Source organism: Entelurus aequoreus, linkage group LG05 (genome assembly GCF_033978785.1).
Source record: "Entelurus aequoreus isolate RoL-2023_Sb linkage group LG05, RoL_Eaeq_v1.1, whole genome shotgun sequence".
Taxonomy (NCBI): Eukaryota; Metazoa; Chordata; class Actinopteri; order Syngnathiformes; family Syngnathidae; genus Entelurus; species Entelurus aequoreus.
Genome location: NC_084735.1, coordinates 20963627 through 20976252, shown reverse-complemented (window position 1 = coordinate 20976252; position 12626 = coordinate 20963627). Strand labels below are relative to the sequence as shown.

Sequence of the window (12626 nt, the reverse complement as noted above, 5' to 3'; positions counted from 1 at the left end):
CGTTCTCCCGAGGTTTGAGGAGTCTCACCGTGTCCAGGTTCCACTCGGAGACGGTGCGGACGTCTTTGAGGAGGTAGTGCCAGGAGACCACGCTCTTCATGTTGACGTGGAGCTGGTGCCACAAAGACATCACCTTCTGGTAGAGCTGCTCTGCCCTGCACATTGACACACAACATTTAGTCACCATATACACTATTCTTTTCACCTGCTATTTATTCTATGTCTTATCATTTTTAGGAGGAAATCATCATAATATTATTGCGTAGTTGCTGCGAGAGAAGCACTGAAAACAGTGAAGGTTGAACAATATAGGCTACATACAATATAAATCAGTGTTTTTTTAAACTTTTTTCACCAAGTACCACCTCAGAAAACTTGCCATTAAAATACAGTAGCGTAGTAGGCCTAAGTATTCATTAAAAACAGAGGTGGGTAGAAACACGCTACATTTACTCCGTTACATCTACTTGAGTAACTTTTGGGATAAATTGTAATTCTAAGAGTAGTTTTAATGCAACATACTTTTACTTTTACTTGAGTATATTTATAGAGAAGAAACGCTACTTTTACTCCGCTCCATTTATCTACATTCAGCTTGCTACTCGCTACTGATTTTTATCGATCTGTTAATGCACGCTTTGTTTGTTTTGGTTTGTCAGACAGACCTTCAAAGTAGGATCTATCGCATGCCTGCGTTTCACCAATCAAATGCAGTCACTGGTGACGTTTGACTCCGTTTCACCAATCAAATGCAGCCACTGGTGACGTTTGACTCCGTTTCACCAATCAAATGCAGCCACTGGTGACGTTTGACTCCGTTTCACCAATCAAATGCAGCCACTGGTGACGTTTGACTCCGTTTCACCAATCAAATGCAGCCACTGGTGACGTTTGACTCCGTTTCACCAATCAAATGCAGTCACTGGTGACGTTTGACTCCGTTTCACCAATCAAATGCAGTCACTGGTGACGTTTGACTCCGTTTCACCAATCAAATGCAGCCACTGGTGACGTTTGACTCCGTTTCACCAATCAAATGCAGCCACTGGTGACGTTTGACTCCGTTTCACCAATCAAATGCAGTCACTGGTGACGTTTGACTCCGTTTCACCAATCAAATGCAGTCACTGGTGACGTTTGACTCCGTTTCACCAATCAAATGCAGTCACTGGTGACGTTTGACTCCGTTTCACCAATCAAATGCAGTCACTGGTGACGTTTGACTCCGTTTCACCAATCAAATGCAGCCACTGGTGACGTTTGACTCCTTTTCACCAATCAAATGCAGTTACTGGTGACGTTTGACTCCGTTTCACCAATCAAATGCAGCCACTGGTGACGTTTGACTCCGTTTCACCAATCAAATGCAGTCACTGGTGACGTTTGACTCCGTTTCACCAATCAAATGCAGCCACTGGTGACGTTTGACTCCGTTTCACCAATCAAATGCAGCCACTGGTGACGTTTGACTCCGTTTCACCAATCAAATGCAGCCACTGGTGACGTTTGACTCCGTTTCACCAATCAAACAGAGCCAGGCGGTCACATGATTAACTGCACATAAAGTTTCAGCGGCAACAATCTTAAGCTTACATGAACTCAACATCAAATTTGAGGAAGCACATCGCGGTAAGTAACGTTAGTAGATATTTTGGCTGTCACCGTAGGCTGATGTTAGCTTCCCTGCTATGAATCACTGTCAAATGTACATCTTGTGGGGACATTTATTAACGCACTGCAGCCTCATAGAGAGACAGACAAAGACACACGCACACACGCAAGCATAGAAACACCATTCAGAAGTGCACAGTGTGTTCCCAGATGCAGCCCACACCTATCAGTTTATGGTTTGCGTAAAGGCTAACTTGTTATTTTCCTTTGTAATCTCTGCCTACTGAGCCTATGGTGCTGTTAAGTTATTGTGGCTCAATTTGCCTTAATTTTTTTAATGTTAATGTTTTATTTAATATATATTATTGTTTTAGTTGCTTAAGAGATATTCCTGGCTCTGAATTTGCTCATTGCTATTTTTATGTTTTTGTGCATTATTTGTTGCCGTCATCATTAAACGAACAGGTTACTCATCAGTTACTCAGAACTTGAGTATTTTTTTCATAACATACTTTTTACTTTTACTCAAGTAAATATTTGGGTGACTACTCCTTACTTTTACTTGAGTAATACATCTCTAAAGTAACAGTACTCTTACTTGAGTACAATTTCTGGCTACTCTACCCACCTCTGATTAAAAACAAGCGGGAGATTTTATTTAACAAAAAAATTCTGCTACATAAATTCAGTGTAAAAATAAATAAATAAATAAGCTTTTCGACACAAACTACTCTCCATAAAAATGTGAAGTATCAGTATCAGCATTGGTGTGACCAATACTGCCCCTGTAACTACTTGGTATTGGATTGGTGCCCCCCAAAAAAACATAAGAATAAGTGCTTAGAAATATAAATAGAAACATGCTACAACAAAAATAAATCAGATATTAACAGTAATTTAACAAGGAAGTTACGTAATATAATACAACATATGTCAGCAGCTATATTAGGACACTTTGTAACCTGTTTTATGGTTCTATTGTCATTTATATATACCCATCCATCCATTTTCTACCGCTTGTCCCTTTTTATGCACTGAATGTGTATACACTGACATTTTAAACACTGAATCTTTAAACACTGAATATTTTAACACCAAATTTGTATACACTGAATTTTTAAACACTGAATCTTTAAACACTGCATTCAGGCAGAAGGCGGGGTACACCCTGGACAAGTCACCACCTCATCGCAGGGCCAACACAGATAGACAGACAACATTCACACTCACATTCACACACTAGGGCCAATTTAGTGTTGCCAATCAACCTATCCCCAGGTGTGAATTGTGAATTATATTTATATAGCGCTTTTCTCTAGCGACTCAAAGCGCTTTACATAGTGACACCCAGTATCTAAGTTACATTTAAACCAGTGTGGGTGGCACTGGGAGCAGGTGGGTAAAGTGTCTTGCCCAAGGACACAACGGCAATGACGAGGATGGCAGAAGCGGGGATCGAACCTGGAACCCTCAAGTTGCTGGCTCGGCCACTCTACCAACCGAGCGATGCTGCCCCACAAGGTGCATGTCTTTGGAGGTGGGAGGAAGCCGGAGTACCCGGACCAAATAGTATATTGTTGGTTATCGCAGGTTATATCACAGTATAGATTTTAGGCCGTATCGGCCATCGTCCCACCTGCTGGCGGTGTCCATGGCCTCCTGGTTGGGAGGGGGCACAGTGAAGCACACCGAGGGCACCATGGCCTCGTTGCCCGTGGGACTGATGACCTTCCACTTGGTCCGCTGAGAGTTGTCCTCCAGCACACACTCGTCCCCCAGGCCTATTGTGATCTGAAAAGGTCACGCCGCACGCACGCAGGGGGGGAGAGCAGGCGGCGAGGATGGAGGAGGGGGCGAGGAGTGAGAATGGGGGAAACAAAATGGAGGTTATTGATCATCCAGATGATTCAAATCAATGGAAATGTGCTGAGGTAAGCCAAAGAAAAACACAAACATGCAACTTAAAAGAGGCTACATAAAACAAACGATGGATGGCGTGTAATCGTTAGAGATGGCACACTTAAACAAGCTGCGTCACTCGTACAAAAACCTCTGGTGTGGTTTGCAGCTGAGCGCAAAGACAACGCAGCGCTTGCTAGTGGACAGGAAAGCCTCGCCGACCAATCAAATCAAATGTTTGGTTTAGTGCGCTAACGAGCACGGGAAGCACAGGAGTGTGAGCGGTGCAAGAAGACAGAGGCTGCTCTACCTGAACGTTTGTCTTGGCGGCCCGGCGCACAGACCACAGCAAGGACGAGTGGCGAGGGGAGGAGGTGAAAGAAAGGTGAGGGCATGGAGAGAAAGAAGAAAACATATTGACTTGTGCTCATGTGCAGATTCATGACGTTATGCAACACATAGGTGATGACAAGGGGACAAAATGCTGAGTCCTTTGCATGCTGCCTCCATTTTAGCTCACCAAGAACTGACTTTTTGGAAAATGTATACACAATTCCTATTTGTTTGTATTTTTATATTATTAATGAGATCAGTGGTGAAGCTCAGCTTCCACTATAATTTAAAAAAATAAGTGGTCAAATTCCAGACTATAAGCCACAACTTTTTTCTTAGATTTCGAACTCTGCAACTTATAAGACGGAAAGGCTAATTTATGCATTTTTCCCCCCACTAGTGCCCATAATGTTTTGTGTTCAACAGTTTGCATTAAAGTTAAACAAAGTAAAGAACTGAAATGGTGTGTTGTTTTTGCTAAGGCGCCATCTTTTGGACAAGTTTGTTCACTGCAGGTATTGCGGGTTGAAAATGTACTTCCTGTTTTTGAGTAAGCGCTCAAAGCATTTTTGCTACAGATGTCCGATAATATAGGCCGATAAATGCTTTAAAATGTAATATCGGATATTATCGGTATCGGTTTCAAAAAGTAAAATGTATGACTTTTTAAAACGCCGCTGTACGGAGTGGTACACGGACGTACACTGCAAAAACTGAAATCTAAGTAAGATTAAATATCTCAAATAAGGGTGATATTTGCTTATTTTCTGTCTGATAAGATAATTCTTCTCACTAAGCAGGTTTTATGTTAGAGTGTTTTACTTGTTTTAAGGGTTTTGGTCCTAAATGATCTCAGTAAGATATTACAGTTTGTTGCTGAGATTTGATGACCTATATTGAGTAAAACATGCTTGAAACTAGAATATCAACTGATGCAAAGCTGTGTCATCAACACTCACAAGTATAAAACTACTTTTTTAAAGTAATAATTTCTTATTTCCAGCATGAAAAAAAAATCATGATGTTGAGCGCATATCATTATGTCAAGATAATGGCACTAGCATTTACTTAATTTAAGAATATTTTTCAACATATTGAGCAAAAAAGTCTCTGTTTTTTTTCTACCAAGAAAAGTGCACTTGTTATTAGTGAGAATATGTATAATATATATACTTATTTTAAGGTATTTTGGGGTTCATTGAGGTAAACTAATTTTACTTGTTTTGGAAAGTCTTGACAAGCCGAATTTTCTTGTTCTATTGGCAGATAATTTTGCTTAGTACAAATAAAATACCCCTAATTTTTGTTTTGTTTTTTCTTGTTTTTGTACACTGACTTTTTGCAGTGTAGGGAGAAGTACAGAGCAGTTGCGTCTCCCAGTCATACTTGCCAACCCTCCCGATTTTCCCGGGAGACTCCCAAATTTCAGTGCCCCTCCCGAAAATCTCCCGGGGCAACCATTCTACCGAATTTCTCCCGATTTCCACCCAAACAACAATATCGGGGGCGTGCCTTAAAGGCACTGCCTTTGTGTGCCGGACCAGTCACATAATATCTACGGCTTTTCACACACACAAGTGAATGCAATGCATACTTGGTCAACAGCCATACAGGTCACACTGAGGGTTGCCGTATAAACAACTTTAACACTGTTACAAATACGCGCCACACTGTGAACCTACACCAAACAAGAATGACAAAACACATTTCGGGAGAACATCCGCACCGTAACTCAACATAAACACAACAGCACAAATACCCAGAACTCCTTCCTGCACTAACTCTTCCGGGACGCTACAATATACACCCCCCGCTACCCCCTGCCCCTATACCCCGCCCAACCTTGCCCACCTCAACCTCCTCATGCTCTCTCAGGGAGAGCACGTCCCAAATTCCAAGCTGCTGTTTTGAGGCATTTTTAAAAAAAATAATGCACTTTGTGACTTCAATAATAAATATGGCAGTGCCATGTTGGAATTTTTTTTGGAAAACCTTGTTACATTGTTTAATGCATCCAGCGGGGCATCACAACAAAATTAGGCATAATAATGTGTTAATTCCACGACTGTATATATCGGTATCGGTTGATATCGGAATCTGTAATTAAGAGTTGGACAATATCGGGATATCGGCAAAAAAGCCATTATCGGACATCTCTAGTTTTCGCTCAAAAGGATTCATCACTGCAAACAACGTTTGTAAGTTTTAAAATATAACAAACAATTCTTACTTGCTATACCGTCCCATGTGTGGTGTCTGTAGGAGTGTTTACGTGCACATTTGTACGCACTGTTGTTATGTAATGAAGCTAGCGTCGTTAGCATTAGCTAATATGCTAACACGTTTACAAGTGTCTGTGTTAGTAAATTCACTAAAACGTCACCGTGGAGTTATTGAGTCTGTTTAGCTGATTGGAGAGCTAGCTTCCGCAGCTAGTGGGTCCATGACAATGACTTCTGTTTTGTTTGATCATCCGTTTTACTGCTATGTTGCAGACACCGTTTGGAAACTATTAAGGTATGTAAATAAACATATACAAATAAATGCAAATAATTTCTGAGTAAATAACTCTTTTCGCAACGTACTGTATATATCTTCTAAAATTTTGTGGGTGCGACTTATATCCCAGTGCGCTGTATAGTCCGGAAATTACAGTAGACACTTTTGTTTTGATTTCATGATATGCGCTAGAAAGGGTTAAACTTTTGTAGAGAATCAGCTACTTTTGCGACTTTGTCATGGATTATGGTAGTGTCACGACTTAAACGGGGGAGCAGACAGTGGGTTGCTCCACCGCAGCCAAACTAGACGGTCACCGGATAAATTATCGGCTTTGTCCCGCTTATCAGACGCTCAGCATCTCTGGAAGCGTATGGATAGTAGGCGTGGCTTCGACTTGAGTTTGCGCACGATGATTGGATGATCTGTCTGATGCTAAATCCCTTTTCGAATGACAGCAGCATGAGCAAATCAGTGATCTTGAAATATAGACAAACATTTTAAAAAAGGAAAAAGAAAAAAAAGGGAAATATAAAACACTGCCAGAGCATTTTTTTTAACTTTCATTCCATTGTTCCGTGTTGATATGAAAAATGATACAATACGCTATGTGACGTTGTCTTAGTAAAATCTAACATCTTTATATCCTTGATCTGTTATTGCAGACTGTACTGGTGTTTGGAGAGTCCATGAAAATGAGCTTCCCCTACTTGAAAGACCAGCAGCCACCACTGCATGATATAAACCAGTGTTCCCCAACCTTTTTTACACCAGGGACCGGTTTAAAGGCCTACTGAAAGCCACTACTACCGACCACGCAGTCTGATAGTTTATATATCAATGATGAAATCTTAACATTGCAACACATGCCAATACGGCCGGGTTAACTTATAAAGTGCAATTTTAAATTTCCCGCTAAACTTCCGGTTCGAAACGCCTCTGAGGGTTGACGTATGCGCGTGACGTCAATCATTGAAACGGAAGTATTCGGACACCATTGAAGTCAATACGAAATAGCTCTGTTTTCATCTCATTATTCCACAGTATTCTGGACATCTGTGTTGGTGAATCTGTTGCAATTTGTTCATTGCATTATGGAGAAAGAAGCTGAGCAAGCAAAGAAGAAAGTTGTCGGTGCGAAGTGTCTATTTTGCGAGGGAAGTCAGCAACAACACGTACACAGCCGGCGCTTCTTTGTTTACATTCCCGAAAGATGCAGTCAAGATGGAAGAACTCGGACAACAGAGACTCTTACCAGGAGGACTTTGATTTGGATACACAGTTGCGATAACGTGAGTACACAGCTGCGCTTCCAAACATTTGATCGCTTGCTATAACTAGCTCGAGCTAGTAGCTAGGAGCTAGGAGCTAGCATTAGGATTAATTTGTGGCATATTAAATATAAGCCTGGTTGTGTGATCCCGTCCATATTACCCGCTCGAGCTATAACTAGCTCGAGCTAGTAGCTAGTAGCTAGGAGCTAGGAGCTAGCATAACAAACACCTAGGTGTTTTTATGCGGGATTCATTTGTGGCATATTATATATAAGCCTGGTTGTGTTGTGGCTAATAGAGTATATATATGTCTTGTGTTTATTTACTGTTGTATTCATTCCCAGCTGAATATCAGGTCCCACCCGCGCGCTTCCAAACATTTGATTGCTTGCCAGTACATGCGTGTCATGTACGTAACTTTGATTAAATATATAAGCTTTATGAACCTTGGGTTAGGTGAACGGTTGTTTGGGCTGAGTGAGTGTGTGTGTTGTGCAGGTGTTTGAATTGTATTGGCGGGTTATATATACAGGATCCCGTCCATATTACCCGCTCGAGCTATAACTAGCTCGAGCTAGCAGCTAGGAGCTAGCATAACAAACACCTAGGTGTTTTTATGCGGGATTAATTTGTGGCATATTAAATATAAGCCTGGTTGTGTTGTGGCTAATAGAGTATATATATGTCTTGTGTTTATTTACTGTTGTAGTCATTTCCAGCTGAATATCAGGTCACCCCCGGCTCTCACAGCATCTTCCACTCCCCACTAGTCCTTCACTTGCACTTTCCTCATTTAAAAATATTTCATCCTCGCTCAAATTAATGGGGAAATCGTCGCTTTCTCGGTCCGAATCTCTCTCACTTCATGCGGCCATCATTGTAAACAATAGGGAACTTTGCGTATATGTTCAATTGACTACGTCACGCTACTTCCGGTAGGGGCAAGCCTTTTTTTTATCAGATACCAAAAGTTGCGATCTTTATCGTCGTTGTTCTATACTAAATCCTTTCAGCAAAAATATGGCAATATCGCGAAATGATCAAGTATGACACATAGAATAGATCTGCTATCCCCGTTTAAATAAAACAATTTCATTTCAGTAGGCCTTTAATGTATGCATTATTTTCACGGACCGGCTTTCTACGTGTAAATTAGCCTTTGCCCACAATCTGGCACGTTAAAATGTTATATATCCAGTGTTTCCCACACATTCATTTATTTGTTGCGGCCCGCCACGAAAGAATTAAGGCCGCCACAAATTTAAAAAAATATATATATAATTTTTTTTTTGTCCTGTTCAGCTTCTCAGGCAAATCATATAGTTGATGTAGATGCCCATATAGGCTGTTCAGATTTACTTTACAAAAGAGAAGTGTAGGATACTTCTCTTGTTGCCTTATTTGTATTTGACCACTACTGTTTTCTGTTTATTTGTTACTGACAGTGGCAGGACACCTCTGCCTCTGTTTCACTTTATGTTGCTGGTAAATAATATGGTTGTAGTAGTAGGCTAAAGTTAAATTATTTAGTATGCACTAATTAAAGGGGCAGAGCTTTAAGAGACATTTTAGCTTTTATATTTTATAAGATATATTTTTTGTAAGAACCACAATTAATAAATATATTTCAGTGAATAACTTATTGTTCAAATCTGTATATAAATATGTACATAAAGTGTTGTAATTATATTGTAAAATGGATGGATGGATGGATGGACCTTTAAAAGAAAACTGTTATCATTAATTAGTAAGTATACATTTTTTGAGCCTTTTTAGAGAAAATCATATCATTGTAGTAAATGATGCAAATTACTCGATGATGTCATGGTGACCACGCCCATAGTCACGCCCCCACCGCCACAGGTATCTTGGCAGTTTATGGGAAACACTGTATATCCATTGATGTGCATTGTCCCATTACAACTACAATGGAGTTGTAATATCCTATCCAGGAGATCGCAAAAAGCCGTTGCCTGACCAGGGCTCAGAAAATCTGCAGAGACTCCTCCCACCCCCACCAAGGACTGTTTTCACTGCTGGACTCTAGAAAGAGGTTCCGCAGCCTCCGAAGCAGAACCTCCAGGTTCTGTAACAGCTTCTTCCCTCAGGCCGTAAGACTCTTGAACGCATCATAATTATCCCCTCAATTCCCCCCAAAAATGGATTAACTCGCTGGAATATAAAGACAATATAACATACATCCATAAACCTGGATGCATATGCAAAAGTGCAATATATTTATCTGTACAGTAATCTATTTATTTGAATCTGCACCTTATTGCTTTTTTATCCTGCACTACCATGAGCTAATGCAACAAAAGTTCGTTCTTATCTGTACTGTAAAGTTCAAATTTGAATGACAATAAAAAGGAAGTCTAAGTCTATTATAAATCTATTAACAGGCTTATTGGTGTGTTTAGTGGGACAGGCGAAAGTTAAGTCTGAGAAAATGTGGTAGTTTATAAATTAATCAATGTTTCTGTGCGGCCCGGTAGAAAATGCGTCACGGACCGGTACCGGTGCCTGGACTGCTGGTTGGGATAAGCAACAGTGTGCAGGTGCTAGCTGGTTGGAAAAATGCTCCTTTTTCCCCTCCCTTTGCACTTTAACCGCACATTGTGTCTCATGGAGTCCATGCCTTACCTCTATTTGTTTGTAGTCGCACACGGCCCTGATGGCCGTGGCCCCCGCCAAGGGGCTCTCTGCACTGCGGGGCCTGAGCTGCACCACCGTCTTGGCCCGGCCCACCAGGCTCGCCACCGTGCCGCGATACTCAATGAGCTGCTCCTTCTCGTCCTGTGAGAGGTAGAAAAAGAAGGGTTTGAATACTATATGCATTAATTTATGAGAATGAACCATTGTGGCCCGGGAGGACACATGAGCTGTCAGAACATACCCTGGCCCGTGGAGTGTTGCCTACTCTGACGTTTTTTTCAAACGAACAGGTGGGAAAAGAGTATTACAGTGGTGCAATAACTCAGAAACAAATGACAATCTTACACAATAACAGGCACTGATGTGACAGAAAGAAAGGATGGAGCATAAACGCTGAAAAATGAATAGCATGCAGCTCCATCATTCTCCTTGTTTTATAGCTACAAAATATAACAACGTCAACAGCTGGCATAAGTTACTACGGTAACAGTCGTTTAAGACAGGGGATCTTAAACTTTTTGACCTCGGGGCTCAACTTTTTCACTGCAGGGGCCCCATTTAAATATTAACAATTAATTAGTAATCTTCCTCTTGATTTTAATCGTATTCAATAATTATATCTAACATACTTAGTTTCACACACAGATGTCAAACTCAAGGCCTGGGGGCCAAATCTGGCCCGCCACATTAATTTATGTGGTCAGCGAAAGCCTGGAAATAATATGGAAATAATATATTAAAAACCATGTACTGCATGCAATTGCAGATCTTTTAAAAGTCAATATTATCAAAATCCAAATATGTTATCATGTATTCCAAAAATATTTTTTGTTAAAATAAAGATAAATACTTTACTTAAATATCTGCTTGACTTATGATTTAAAAACAAATTATTGTTTTTATTTTATTAAAATTGACAATAGATGTTATGGTTAAATTCCGCAGACTCAAGTTTTTTACTGTAAAATCACCTTTGGTACTGTTTTTTTCCATATACAGTAAGACATTAAAACATTAAAAAAACAAACAAACAAAACATTAAAACAACAAGATTTTACAGTAAAATAAACAAACTGGCAGCTCTGTTGCTTGAATTTTACCGCTAAAAACAGTGGTATTGTTTTTCCATTCCATTCATGAAATTTTTTGCTATATATGCTGTCAAAAAACCCCACTGCTTTTACTGTAAAATTATGGTGACTGAACTGCCAGTTTTTAAAGTAAAATTTAAATATTTTATTTGCAGCTTATGTAAAAAAATATATTGTTAACGTATTATATATATATACATGTGTATTCATTTATTACTCATTGTTAAAAACGGCCCTCTGATGGCAACCATAACTGCGATGTAGCCCTCAATGAAAACGAAAAATTATATCTAACCTACTTAATTTCACACACAGATGTCAAACTCAAGCCCCGGGGGCCAAATCTGGCCCGCCACATTAATTTATGTGGTCAGCGAAAGCCTGGAAATAATATGGAAATAATATATTAAAAACCATGTACTGCATGCAATTGCAGATCTTTTAAAAGTCAATATTGTCAAAATCAAAATATATTATCATGTATTCCAAAAATATTTGTTGTTAAAATAAAGATAAATACTTTAAATATCTGCTTGACTTATGATTTAAAAAGAAATTATCAATCAAATTGTAGACTGTAAAATTGACAATAGATTTACGGTTAAATTCCGCCGACTCAGTTTTTTTCTGTAAAATCACCATTGGTACTGTTTTTTTCCATATACAGTAAGACATTAAAACATTAAAAAACAAAGAAAAACAACATTAAAACAACAAGATTTTACAGTACAAAAAAACAAAAAACACAGGCAGCTCTGTTGCTTGAATTATACCGCTAAAAACAGTAGTATTGTTTTTCCATTCCATTCCATTTATTAAATTTTTTGCTATATATGCTGTAAAAAAAACCCCACTGCATTTACCGTAAAATGATGGTGACTGAACTGCCATTTTTTAAAGTAAAATTAAAATATTTGACAAATGATATGAAGCCATGTGGTAATCACAAAGATTATTATCAAAACCTAGGTCAGGATGGTTACAAAATCAAATATACTGTAAAAGAAGGGACTCATAAATACTGATTAAAAATGTATTTACACACAATCGAGCAGTGCTAAAATACATAAATTGTAACTAAATTAATAATAATATATGAAAATAAAGACTTCTGACTTTATTGAAGTATGTTGTAGCGTCCTGGAAGACTTAGTGCTGCAAGGGGTTCTGGGTATTTGTTCAGTTGCGTTTATGTTGTGTTACGATGCGGATGTTCTCCCGAAATGTGTTTGTCATTCTTGTTTGGTGTGGGTTCACAGTGTGG

General features: G+C 39.4%; 1 protein-coding gene across 1 annotated transcript in view; it reads right to left on the bottom strand.

Moving 5' to 3' along the window:
• Positions 1-12626, bottom strand: part of macf1a (microtubule actin crosslinking factor 1a) — a 389896-nt gene that overhangs the window by 174140 nt on the left and 203130 nt on the right. The window contains 4 exon segments of the mRNA XM_062047376.1: positions 29-155; positions 3248-3402; positions 3821-3832; positions 10260-10412. Coding sequence (XP_061903360.1) covers positions 29-155; positions 3248-3402; positions 3821-3832; positions 10260-10412 — 447 coding nt within the window.